Genomic DNA, 14,721 nt, shown 5'->3' on the forward strand with positions numbered 1-14,721 from the left:
GCGCTGAATAGAGAAAATTGAGACATGGCTCATTGTAAAGAACTTTCCATGGGGAATAAAATATGTTGATGATGATGTCACAGCTTTGGCTAAAGATGGTGGAAGAAGAAATGCGGGCAAGGGGGTTAACAAGGAGAGATGCAGAAAATAGGGCAAGATGGAGAATATTGTCATGGGGACCGCAAGGCTAACCCCCGCTCTAGCAGGGAAAATGGCCTTAAAATGCATGTTGTTGTGTTGTCGATGATGTCACAGCTGCCTCCATTATGGTGTCATAGTTCGACAAGTACAAAACTTCATCCAATCAAGATGAAATTTCTTGAGCGCCATGTCGGCATAAAGTGGTGGAGAAAAAAAATAATGATGACGTCATGGGTCACGTGGTTCGGCCGCCATCTTGGAAAAACCAAAAAATTTGCACCTCTATATCTCCGAAAGTGCTGAATAGAAAAAATTGAAACATGGCTCATTATAAAGAACTCTCAATGGGGAATAAAATATGTTAATGATGTCATCGGTCCCTCCATTATGACGTCATAATTCGACAAGTACAAAACTTCATCCGATCAAGATGAAATTTCTTGAGCATAATCTAGGAATAAATTAGTTTAGAAAAAAATAATGATGACGTCATCGGTCATGTGGTTCGGCCACCATATTTGTTTTAACACAAAAGCCTTTAAAACCACTGAAAATACATCCTGGTGACGGTTTGGAATCTGTTTGCTCTTTTTCTTGTTTAAATTGAATTATACACTTGAATACTGTACATCACAAATCGTCTTCATAATACTTCCAAGAACGGTGCGATATATCAATATATATCATGAGAGGGCGTGACATGTGGGAGGGTGCAGTATTGGGGTGAAGAAGAGGCTGCCAATATGGCTTTGTATGATGTCGATTGACGCGACGTTCTATGGTGATCAACAAAGCCTCCATTTCATAAACTGCGACTCAATCTCATCTTAATACAGTGTATAATTATGGGTGGTGTATGAGACTTCTTCAGTAGCGCTAAACTTGTGGACTCTTTTAAGTGATCTTTAAAATGACTATTTTATTAAAATTAAAGTATATAATCGAACACTGTATGTTCTATGAACTATCTAGTTATAACGATAGTCAGTTTGTACTATTCACAGACTTTGATTGGGAGATGAAAACTTCTTGCTTTTTTTTTTTTAATTGCAGTCACTGCCGTCCTATATAACACGAGTTGTTATTAAATGAGTACATGAATTTTGATAGATAATGATGATGGATCTAGGAGTTTGAAGTATACAAAGTTACAAAAAAATTGTATAGAGTCGAGGATTGTGAAGGAGCTAGAACATAGAACGGATCAGGGCATAACAGAATTCAAGGAGCCACAGAATGTCAGCCAGGTGGTGGGGAAACACAGGAATAGCAGGGTTGAGGGAAAAAATAGAGGGAGACTTGGATGTGGGGAATAATGAGGGGTAGGGGAGGATGCGCAGGGTTGGATAAGATGGAAACAGAAGGAAACTCTCAGGAAGGAAATTTAGAACGAGGTGCGCTTGGGGAGGGTTAATGGGGAAGAAAAGATCATGGTTTTTTGTTTGATACAGAAAAAAATGACACAGAAAATTTGTTTGATACAGAAACATGTTATTTGTTTGATACAGAAATATCCTTACGAAGCTTTGATCATTACCAACCGGATGCGCAGCAAACTACCCAAGGATGTGGACAGGGCTAGGCTGGAGGTGAGTTCATGGAATATCATCCATAATATTCATAACCTGAAAACATGAACATACACTGGTGTTTGTTGAACCCCAAACAGGTGTGTGTCGTTAGTTGACATCTTCATATGCGGGTTTCAGAAGGTGGAACAGAGCCCTCCCAGGTCTCAAAGTATCTACATGTGGGTGTGGGTGTTTTATTTAAACATATTAGTGTGAGAAGACTTTGAGAACAAAAATGCAACTTTTTATATACGCCAGCGTCGTCACTGCAGAGGCACGGGCTTGTTTTAACCGAGGATAATGACCTGACTGTATGTGAGTTGCTGTGTTGTCATTATTTACACCAATCATAATACAAACATTTATTTTGTGCTGTCACAGGTGCATGGAAAACACAGTTACCGACCTGGTTTCGTCCTTATTGGGGCATTATCACGGCAACGCAGAAAGCTTCCACATGTTTTTCCCATGTTCGAGCAGTTTTCCATGCACTTGTGACACCATCTGAAATAACATCTTTATGATTTGTCTTTGCGGGATGGCTCTTCTGGAGCTTCGCAGACAGCGCGGACATCGTGGCAGTGACGTTACGGCATTCGGTCATAAGTTGGAGCAATAATTATATATTATAATTCATTACTCCCAACCGCATCCATGACTCCATATTGTGTTTGGTGGAAAGCGAGAGATAATGTTCCACGTGGCAGACGGCACTTATCACTCCTGGCAAAGTGCAGCAAGAGCTGTACGGGACACTTTACTGGAGCTTTCTCCACTCACAATATGGAGTCGCACAAGTACTGGTATACTTCCCCATTTGGCTTTGGATTCCACAGGCAGAGAGTTTGGAGAGTAAGGCAGGATGGCAGACTGTCTGCCAGACAAAAGTAAGAGATATGTCCAGAGAGATGGCTCTGATCTCATGTCTGACATTGAGGACCTCCATCCATTGTTGGGAGAGTAGAAGCAGCATGTCCCTGGTAGTGTGACCATTTGATGATCCGAATTGATGATCAGAGATTAGGCTGTTGGAGAAAAGGAAAGGTTTCATATCAACTGCGATGATGGATTCCACGACCTTGCTAATGTTTGGAAGTATTTCTGTAAATTGTTAAATTATTATTATTCTGAATAAACTGTATCAACAAATATTATTATTGTTGAAATAAGGTACCTGTATGAATTGTTGCCATGGCAAAACCACTGTCATTGACGTCATACATAGACGTAGTATGGTACACAATATCACGAAGTTACAATGACGAGCATGAATCCACTGTAATTGATTTTCTGTTGCAAATACAGGTAGATACTGTACTAGTGTACTATGTATATGTCAACCCACAGACTGAAAAACAAAAGGTATAAATCAGTCAGAGTAGGTGAGCCGTTCTGAATTCACTACCTAATTTGCTCATGTTCCGTGGGAATTTCCTTGTCGTGCATTTCTTCATACAAATCACCTGCTAATTAGTAAGTAATTATTATTCTGAGTTTCTGCAATTTTTTTTAAATCATTATTCAAAAATAATTAATTTATTGCAAGTATGGCATATATTCCATTATTTCTAGAAACTGTTTGATTGGTTACATAATATATTTTTAGGGCTCATAGTAGTAGCTCATAGGGCAAAGCCGTCGAGAACAGTGTTTGTCCCTCCATGTATGTATGTATGTCCCCTCAAACATATACCAATCAGAGCTGAGGATCTGGTCACATGACAAGGTGATGATTACGTCTGAAGTCATTACAGCAGCTGACTCTCCACACACCGCCATTTTGATTTATATGCCGTTCATGCCGAACATATCGTCGAACCTGTCATACATCACAATCGCCATGCTCTACCATTACGTTTTTCATTCAGTGTAAAACACAAACAAACCGATTGTTAAAATGACCATCAAATATCAAAAGCATAGATGTTACGTCTCTTCCAACAAAATGGTATGTACCCATCCCTTGTGTGGTATAATCTAGATTACAGTAGATCTTCCCTCAGTTCTTTAAGTAAAACTTACCGCATGGATGTCGGGATTCCTCCAAATTTCTTTGTTTAATGTTATAAACAGCATTAGCGACTGTTTAAAAAGCTAATCATGTGTGTTTGTGGTTTATAATATTTTACAAGCCCGGCTACACCGCTGTTAGACTTTCGGTCTTGTTTTCAATAATAACCAACCTTGATGCAATATGTAACTCACTGACTTCCTTGTTTTTCTTCCAATGCAACTTTCAGCGGCATCTATCCCCAGAGGAGTTTTATCAAGTCTTCGGAATGAGTATACAGGAGTTTGACCGATTGGCACTTTGGAAGAGGAATGACCTGAAGAAAAGAGCTCGTCTGTTTTAGTTTTGGAAGGAATATTGATCTCTGTTCAGGAGAGAAGCATTTTTATTGACATCAAGCCTGAGTAAATGAAGGAAAAGTAGGGGGAAAAGGCAGATACAAAGCAATGTGAAAATTAATTAATTAATTAATAAACAAAACATATCCCACAAAGTGAAGATAACATCAACCAGATAGGAGGCAAGTAGCATAAAGTTAGTACAAAAGAGCTTTAACTGGTTCAATGAATGTTGCATGAACGAAATGGTAGAACATTCTAAGTTAGTGTAAAACAAAAAGGAAATAAAGGAACAGGAAGTGACCTGGTTTGTTAGACAGATTACTAGTTAGGGAGCCTGAGGTTAACTCCTACATTAGTATAGCGTTAAAATAACATATTTAAAACACACATACTCATATAGCTACACGTGTCTGAAACCTCTCATGATAATTTGAGTACGTACAAAGAGAAGATATTTGGCGCAGTTTCAAAACGATTCCCACAGAATTACTCGTAGTTTGTTTGGCCAAACGTTACATTGTGATATTTGTATTGTTTTTTTTTTTTCTCCTTTCAAATTACCCCCATGTTTATCATCGTGGGGCACCAACCGATGTGGATCCTTGGAAGCAAATACCACTTACTTTTTAGATTGACGGTGCCATTTTTCTCTTTCTATATCATTTTACCAGATAATATGACATCCGTTTCAAAGTAAAAGCAGGAGAAACGCATGTCCTTTAATTATAGCTTCAAGAACGTCACAATGTTACAAGCATATTGTTTCTCTGCCGGAGCATCCACATTGCGTCGCGACACTCTACCTGTAGAAAAGCTCTGAAAGTAGATATCTAATCAACGTGCACGCTTCAACCAGTTTTAAAGGAACGTGGGTTCTTTTATCTGGAAGTTGTCTCATTTGGTGTGAGCTCAAGTGACAATGTCAACCAAGCTTCAGTAACGTTTCGTGAAACTGCTCGCCTTTAAGCAAATGTGTTTTACCTAGTTTTGCTTTTCTTTTTTGTTTGTTTTTGCTATCTTCTTTTTAACCCGGTGTATATTGGCACACGTACGAGCAAAGCTTTTAAAATGTACACGCTTGACAACTTGGAATGCAAAGCTTGTGCTTTTGTGTGTCATGTGAGGAGGGGAAAAACAAATAAATGGAAAGATGGTTTGATGATTTAGTAAGAATGAATGCATGTTACTTTGTAATGCACAGATGAATCATGAAATGCCATTATGGTTTTTATCAGATGTACTTTCAGCATATTCGCCATATTCACTTTTATTTTTGCCATATTCACTTTTACTTTCTGCATATTCGCCATATTCACTTTTACTTTCTGCATATTTGCCATATTCACTTTTATTTTCGACATATTTGCCATATTCACTTTTACTTTCGACATATCCGCCATATTCAATTTAACTTTCAGCATGTTCACCATATTCACTTTTACTTTCAGCATTTTCACTTTTACTTTCAGCATATTCGCCATATTCACTTTTACTTTCGACACATTTGCCATATTCACTTTTACTTTCGACATATTCGCCATATTCACTTTTACTTTCAAAATTCACTTTTACTTCCGACATATTCACCATATTCACTTTTACTTTCGCCGTATTCACTTTTACTTTAGACATATTCACTTTTACTTTCGACATATTCACTTTTACTTTCGCAGTATTCACTTTCACTTTTGACATATTCACTTTTACTTTTGCCGTATTCACTTTGACTTTTGACATATTTACTTTTACTTTTGACATATTCACTTTTACTTTTGACATATTCACTTTTACTTTCGCTGTATTCACTTTTACTTTTGACATATTCACTTTTACTTTTGCCATATTCACTTTTACTTTCGACATATTCACTTTTACTTTCAACATATTTGCCATATTCACTTTTACTTTCGACATATTCACTTTTACTTTCAACATATTTGCCATATTCACGTTTACTTTCGACATATTCACCATATTCACTTTTACTTTCAACATATTCGCCATATTCACTTTTACTTTCGATATATTCGACATATTCACTTTTACTTTCGACATATTCACTTTTACTTTCGACATATTCACCATATTCACGTTTACTTTCGACATATTCACTTTTACTTTCGACATATTCACCATATTCACTTTTACTTTCGACATATTCGCCATATTCACTTTTACTTTCAATATATTTGACATATTCACTTTTACTTTCAATATATTCGCCATATTCACTTTTACTTTTGACATTTTCAATTTTACTTGCGACATATTCACGATATTCCTTTCGCCGTATTTACTTTTACTTTCGACGTATTCACTTTTACTTTCTACATATTCGACATATTCACTTTTACTTTCTGCATATTTGCCATATTCACTTTTACTTTCAACATATTCACTTTTACTTTCGACGTATTCACTTTTACTTTCGACATATTCACTTTTACTTTCGACATATTCACTTTTACTTTCGACATATTCGCCATTTTCACTTTTACTTTCGACATATTCACTTTTTCTTTTGACATATTCGCCATATTCACTTTCACTTTTGACATATTCACTTTTACTTCAGAGATATTCACTTTTACTTTCGCCGTATTCACTTTTTCTTTTGACATATTCACTTTTACTTTCAACGTATTCGCCATATTCACTTTGAAGAACCTGGTTTGCTAACATATTAACGCTTACCTGTACATTTGTCATTTAAATATATTTTGTTTCAATCCCTCCTGCAATAAGACGTCTTTGTTTATTTGACCTCTGAATTATAATTTGGTCGAGTTAAGAGACGCCATCCACTGTGGGGTTAAATCAGAACTGCTGAAATGCCTATAGTTATCTTCACTTTAAAAAGTGTTATTTAATTTAGGTGTGATTGGAAAAATAACAATTTGGTGCACACTTTTGTGTTGTTTGAAAACCTATTTTTATTAACTATAATATATATCTGATTATAGTGCAATACCTGTAATCTGCAGGTAATTGAGAAAGATCGTGTGCACATTTTCAGCTTTGTCCATGGAATACACTGCTTCGATGGAAACATCATTTGAATTTTATATCATTCATGTTTTTAGTTTGACAGTGGAAGTTTTATTTTAATTTTAGTATGGCAGCAAAAAATACAATCCGTTAATGCCGGAAATATTTCCAGGCCTGTATCAAAACATCACTCGCATCATAAAGCAATGGTTTACTTTTAGGCCTTCATTATATTTTCCTTTTCTGGAGAAGGATTCAAGAACATGACTGGAGTGAAAATTCTCCTGCTCATCGTCTAACTGATTAACATTCATGAATGGGTTACAGTCACATCAACTGAAAGGCGGATCATTGCGCTTGCTCCGTAATGTGGGTGAATTATATATTTTATCCCTGAAGGATCAAGGTAATTCACGGAGGGCACATTGAGGTTTCTCATCATATAATTTTATTATTATCTGTTTCTCTGAAAATCAAAAGCACCAGATCCCACTGTTTATTTTTCTTTTATTCGATTAGATGAGTATTGTTGTGAGCCTGGCCCTTGTGGTTTTAAATGTCATTTCATGCTACCAATAATTTTTCTTTTCAGGAATGCATTTCAAATCATAATTTGCGATTTTGTTTCACTTGGATGTTGGAGAATTAACAAAGAAGACAGTTATCGGTATTAATCATGCTTATCACGAGTTAAAAGATCATTTGCACAGTGCATAAACTATTAATTTTCTTATGGGGCTAAAGTGAAAACAAACTCTTCTTGCAGTCACTTAACAGTCTTACTTTACCCAGAAGTTAATCCAACATTGCATTATATTCAAAATTGGAAATACATAGTACATGCTTACATATTTACAAATTTTATATGAATAAATGTACATACCATTTAATTTAAATTTATTAATTAAAGTCCAGTGTTAAACAGATCCACCATTATTGATGCTGCTTCACTTTCAGTCGGTCATTTTTCCGAGTCGTGCATGGAATGCAATGAGAAACTCGAAAGAAGGAGAGCGAAGCTGGAACATTTAGATGTATAATTGCATTCTTTACCTGTATTTTCACTGTGTCTGCATTTTCCCTTGTTTTCTGGTTGAATGTCATGTAGATGATCCTGCAGCAAAAAATAAAGTTTCTAAAATGTTCCTGGCTGAGTGATCATATTTTCTAGTTTTTCATCCACAGTTTATGCTTCATTTTCTCCCTGTATTCTGGTGTGCCATGTACTAACTGTGATGTACAATGCCTTCAGAAAGTATTCACACCCCTTGAATTTAAAATGGGTTAGATTGATTTTTGTCACTGATCTAATCTGTGGAAAGACTTGAAGATTGCTGTTCACCGACGTTCTCCATCAAACTTGACAGAGCTTGAGCAAATCTGCAAGGAAGAATGGAAGAAACTCCCCAAATCCAGATGCGCCAAATCCAAGAAGACTCAAAGCAGCTTCTATGAAGTACTGACTTAGGGGGCTGAATACTTATGTAAATTAGATATTTCTGTATTTCATCTTTAATTAATTTGTAAAAATTTATAAAAGCTACATCAACATGACACTCTGACGTCACGACATTGACCGATATGCTTCCACCCAAATCATTCCATCATTACACGAGGGCCAGTCAATAAGTAACCTTAAAATATTTTTCACAACTCGTTTATTGCATGTACGTGTGCAACAACTGTTATTTTTCAACATAATCTCCATTGCGTTCAATGCATTTTTTCCAGCGCTTTACTAAGGCCTGGATTCCTCTAGAAAAAAATATTTTGGCTCCTTGTGTAGCCATTCGTGCACCGCCTCTTGGACCTCTTCGTCACATCGGAAAGTGGTTCCACCAAGCGCCTCTTTAAGTGGCCCAAAGATGTGGTAATCCGGAGGGGCGAGGTGTGGCAAGTAGGGTGGATGAGGAAGACACTCAAAATGCAGGTCCTCGATTGTTGCAGCTGTAGCACGGGCAGTATGGGGCCGAGCATTGTCATGCTGCAGCAAAACACCGGTAGTGATTAGTCCATGACGTTCTGATCTGATTTCTGGTTTCAGATGATTTTTAAGGAGGTCGCAGTATGATGCACTGGTGACTGTGGTCCCTCTGGGCATGTAATGCTCTACATGTGGGCCTCTGCTATCCCAGAAGAGCGTCAGCATCACTTTTCCAGTGTACGGCTATGTGCGGAACTTTTTGGGATTCGGTGAAGTTGAATGGCGCCACTCTTTGCTTGCCCTCTTCGTTTCTGGCTGAAAGTAGTGGACCCAGTATTCATCCCCAGTCACTATGCACTGTAAGAAAGCGTTGCCTTCTGTTTCGTAACGTCGCAGAAGTTCTTCACATGTGTCCACTCGCCGTTCTTTCAGTTTGGGTGTGAGTTATCTGGGCACCCACCTTGCAGACACTTTGTGGAACCCCAGCACATTGTGAATAATATGGTGTGCTGAACCACGGCTAATGTTCAATTTGGAGACAACTTCATCCAGCGTAATGCGACGGTTTTCCCTTAGTACGCACTCAACTCCTTCAACAATTTCTGGTGTGTTGGCTGTGTGAGGCCGACCCAAGCGAGCAGCGTCTGCCACACTGGACACTCCTCTTTTAAACTTCCTGTCCCAGTCGTACACCTGCTTCAGTGATAAAATGTGTCACCATATTGCATCTTCATTCTCGATGGATTTCACTGGGATTCACACCCTCACTTCCCAAGAAACGGATGACAGAACGTTGCTCCTCTCTGGTACATTCTTCTAAGAGAGCCACCATCTTGGAACTGCTCTACTGACATCATACACTCAATGTTTCCGGATCTAAAACAGGCAAAACATGACTCTTACCCATAGATATAACATATGTCGTCTACAACTACACACATTACATTGTCGAATTTATATAGCCATTTTAAGGGTACTTATTGACTGGCCTCGTACATACTTGTATCAAGTTTGATTTAAATTCATTCCACTGTTCTCAAGTATCGCATTTTTACCTGACATGACTGACCTCTGACCTCACGAAAATCCCAAAATCAAATCAGTTCATCTTTGCATCATAATATATACTTATACCAAGTTTAGTCAAAATCCCATCACCGGTTCACAAGTTACAACAGTAACAGATTTTTACTTGACATGACCTCTGACCTCTTGATCCCAAAATCTAATCAATTCATCTTTTCATCATTATACATACCTGTACCAAGTTTGACTTGGATCCCTTCAGCTGTTCTAAAGTTATCATGGAAATGAAAACCTATCACGGACCGACAGCCGGACTGACAACCCGAAAACATGCCTCCCGTGACTTCGTCGGCAGAGGCATGTAGAGGCAACATCCTGACAGTGGGGCAGTTTGGCAACAGGTGGTCACAATAAGCAAAGGAATGAACAAACACGAAACGAGAGAGAAGGGGAGGAAACACAGTAACCTGCCAGAAGAGGGTTGGATTGGTGGTGGTAATTGGAATAAAACAGGTCATGTGTAGGGATGGGGATTACCTCATGAGGTGGTGGTGAAGGCCGAGAGGGAAGGGGATAATTCATTGGTGGAACACGTCTTCGGAGCCTTCCAATCACTCACCCCTTTTAGGATGAGCACTCCTGAAATCACACGACTGTAAGATGACTTTGGGGAAAAAAAATCTTCGCCTTGTTGCAGAATATCTTGACACAAGAAGAAGAAGAACCATCTTTAGCGGCCATTTTTCCCTGCAGAGCAGGGGTTGGCCTTTTTAGGGGCACTGTGGTCCCCTTTTTGAAGCAATGTTTTATGGCTGGATGCCCTTCCTGCCGCCAACCCTGTTATAATAATAATAAAGGAGTCATATAGCTCCATCAAGCAGAGTAAACTACCCTCATGGCGCTTTACATTATCATGCGAACGCGCACACACCGCCATACACACACACAGACACACCTTCACTCTTGCCCTATTCCTCTCCCTCCCCATTCAAAACCCACAGATGTGTACTCTCCCCTCCTCCTCCCCTCCTTCCCTGCACATGTACACAGACATACTCTCGATCTCTGTCCCACCTCAAACCAAAGGGAAAACAGGACTTAGACTTTGAAAGACTTGTGAAACAGATAGGTTTTGAGGGAGGTTTTAAAGGCAGGAAGAGAGTCAACATGTCGAACAGAGGAAGGCAAGTCATTCCAGAGCAGAGGTGCAGCAAAGGAAAAGGATTTCTCGCCAAACGACTTGGTGCTGGTGCGCGGCGGCTCTGAGGTCATAGAGTCGTCGCTTGAACGAAGCCGGCGCCGAGGTACATAGAGAGTGAGCAAATCGGAGAGATAGTGAGGTCCCGTTCCACACAATGATTTATAGCATAGTGTGCAAATTTTGTATTGCACACGAGCAGAGACAGGCAGCCAGTGTAAAGATTCAAGGAGCGGAGTAACATGGTCAGACTTCTTCGCCTTACAGACAAGACGAGCGGCAGAGTTTTGAACCTTTTGTAATTTATTCAAGAGAAACTGAGGGCAGCCAGCATACAAAGAATTACAATAGTCTAGCCTTGAGAGGACAAGGGCACAGACCAGAGTTAGAGCAGCTTGAGGAGTAAGAAAGTGGCGAATGGATGCGATCTTTCGCAGCTGAAAGTATGCTGATTTGCAAGTTTGAAGTACTTGCTTGGCAAATGTCATGTTACAGTCGAAAACCACACCAAGGTTCTTGGCCGACGAAACAAAGTTTACATCAGTTTCACCAACATGAATAGTGGTAGGAAGTAAACATTGTAGAGGACATCTGTGCGATCTTATAATCATAGACTGTTTTAGCATCGTTCAGCTGAAGTTTCTTTTGGGTCATCCACGCCTTCACGTCGGCAATACAGCCTTCTAACACTTCAACAGTGGGCACGATTTGTTGAATCGTGCTTCCTTTGTACAGCTGATTGTCGTCCGCAAAGGCGTGGTGATCAACTGAATGTCTGGCAACAAGATCAAATAGAGGCTGAGAGTACAAAAGAAAGAGGATAGGTCCCAGGACTGAGCCCTGGGGAACGCCAAAGGAAAGCGGAGAAGGGGCTGATTTCTGGCAATTGATAACAACTGTTTGCACTCTATCAGTAAGATAGGACATCAGCCAAGAAAGGGGAGTACCAGTTATACCAAATGTGATTTCAAGACGACGAATTAAGACACTATGGTCAATCGTGTCAAAGGCGGCAGACAAGTCCAAAAGAGCAAGAACGGAAACCTTACCACAGTCAAGAGAGGTCAGAAGATCATTGGTTATTCTTAGGAGAGCGGTCTCGGTGCTATGGCCTGGTCTATATGCTGACTGGCGAGAATTGAAAAGATTATTTGAAACTAGATGGTCATTCATCTGTGATAGCACAATTCTTTCTGTGATCTTTGACAGGAAAGACAGGTTGGAGATAGGACGGTAATTTTTCATGTCATTAAGGTCAAGGGTGGGCTTTTTAAAAAGTGGTTTAACAAGAGCTTGTTTAAAAAGAAGCGGAAATGAACCCGTAGTCAGAGAATCATTGATAACTGCAGTAATAAATGGGAGGAGGGTGTCCTGTCCAAACAATAAACAAATCGGTGGGAAGGGGGTCAAGATCACATGTTTTTGTGTTTGACTTGAGGATTGTACATTTGACAATTTCCTCAGTAACAGGAGTAAACGAACTAAGAGGTCGTCCGTGAAAGCAGTGTTCAGCATCATCGAAGGAAAGGAGTGACTGCTTGTCAAGATTGTTTCTTATTGACTGAATTTTATTGTGAAAGAAATGCAGGAAGCGTTGGGGTAGTTCGTTTTGAGGAAACACAGTGGGAAGAACGGATTTATTTTTGGTGGCAAACAGGTGGTTGGTAATGCTGAACAGTTGCTTGCAGGAGGAGCTCCTAGTAATCCGATTAGAAATATATGACGTTTTTGCTTTCAGAACGATTTTTATGACGAGTCTTTTAGCTATGTTATACAACTGTTTATCGACTGTGAGGCCAGTCTTCAGCCACTGTCTCTCGGCACGTCGTCGTTCCTTTTTGGCAGCCCTGACTTCGTCGCTGACTGCGCTGAACCACGGAGTACTCCTGCGTCTGGGAACGGCGCGCCGTGTCGCTGGAGCATGACAGTCCAACGCTGTGCGGAGGCAACAGTCAAGGTCTTCTGCAGTGACATAGGAACGGCCAGAGAGACGGGTGTGAAGGTCCTCTTTAAAGGTTGATGGCACGAATGTTGCGGGCAGTGATGAAGGTGGGCTGAAGACGAGGAACAGCAATACTCCGGTGGCTGGTGACACATAAGTGGTCCGAGGTGATAGCACAGGTCACTAACGTGGACTGCACCAACTGATCATCGCATCTGTGCACTAACCAATCCAGGATGTGTCCTTTAACGTGTGTAGGTTGGGAGACAGACTGAGACAGACTAAAAGTAGAAAAGAGGTCAATGATCTTTGAAGCGAGAGGATGTTGTGGTTGGTCGTAGTGGACGTTGAAATCTCCAAGAATCAAGACGAAACCAGGAAGAGTATTGCAGTGGTCGAGCACATTAGGAAGCTGGGTCACGAACATAGAGTCAGTAAGCTTGTTTTTCCCGGTTAGGTGGAGGTCGGTAGAGGCAGAAGAAATGAAGAGTGTTTTCTGACAGAGTGAAGGTGACATGGGCTAGCTCGTAGGATGAATGGTCGAACAAAAAAGTCGTGGTGAAGGAGACAAAGGGAGAGAGGTTGTCTCTGTAAATAACAGCCACACCCCCACCCCTAGAGGGGCGAGGAAATGACTGCAGGGTGTATCCAGGTGGGGTGAGATCAGCACACCTCGCTTCGTCGCCACTGGGTCGGAGCCAAGTTTCGGTCAGAAAAAGCACATCAATATCATTATCTTGAATAAAAGAGGTAATTTCGGTTCACTTGTCAGGACTACTTGCAGACTGAGCGTTGAATAAGGTGAGATACAGGTCAGAACGGTGTTGTTTTGGTGCTGTGTATGTTCTACAGGGATAGATGAGGTTATTGAAGTTGACAGGGGACACTTTTTCGCAGGAATTATTAAAATGTGGGTCGGGCCGTCGATGGTCGCGAAAAGAAATCACAATCGGTATTTTTCTCTGCTTTCTCCTCCCGCCTCGCTTTGCGCGTTTTCTCGGGAGACCAACGCCGATTTCAAGTTCTCTGAGCCTGACACGAGTCCAGGAGTCAATCGAGTGGTGTTGTTTAAAGACAAAAGTTTTTGCCGAGTGTAGCGAATAGGCCTCGAGATAGAGGAGTTAGAGCGAATAGTCGAGCTCGGTACATGCAGCGGTGCGTGCAGAGGTCGGGCGTGCGATGGGCCGGGCGATGGGACGAGCGGTGGGACGAGCGATGGGGCGGGCGATGGGGCGAGACGGGGAAAAGGACTGTCTTGTTGAGAGGCACACACCGGGGCTGCGACTGCTGTTAGTCGCCTCTTGCGACACATGGGGAATTACCAGTGAACTGGTACTCAATCTGAGTGAACTGACAGAATATCTCTATCTGGAACAAAAATCTGGAATTGGGGTGAAATTAGCGGGGGTAGAAAAGATCAAGGTTTTGGATGGGGGAAGATAAGAGATGGTGGTGAACAGCTGTTTTAAAGACCTGGAGGGAGGAGTGGGATTGAGAGTGAGGGAGCTTGTTCCAGAGGTGGGAGAAAAGACGTAAAGGTGGGCGCGATTCGGAAAATGTTAAGTCCGCTTACCGCTTA

General features: G+C 40.5%; 1 protein-coding gene across 11 annotated transcripts in view; it reads left to right on the forward strand.

Annotated features, from left to right (window-relative positions):
• LOC137421193 (actin-binding LIM protein 1) overlaps positions 1-8,197 on the forward strand; it is a 488,353-nt gene extending 480,156 nt beyond the window's left edge. For all 11 annotated transcript variants that reach the window (XM_078771775.1, XM_078771768.1, XM_078771771.1 and 8 more), the window contains 2 exons: positions 1,650-1,730; positions 3,953-8,197. In XM_078771775.1, coding sequence (XP_078627901.1) covers positions 1,650-1,671 — 22 coding nt within the window. In that variant the 3' untranslated portion in view covers positions 1,672-1,730; positions 3,953-8,197. The remainder of the gene's footprint in view (positions 1-1,649; positions 1,731-3,952) is intronic.
• The last annotated feature ends 6,524 nt before the right edge of the window (positions 8,198-14,721 follow it).

This window comes from Myxine glutinosa, chromosome 2 (assembly GCF_964187855.1).
Source record: "Myxine glutinosa chromosome 2, kmMyxGlut1.1, whole genome shotgun sequence".
Classification (NCBI taxonomy): Eukaryota; Metazoa; Chordata; class Myxini; order Myxiniformes; family Myxinidae; genus Myxine; species Myxine glutinosa.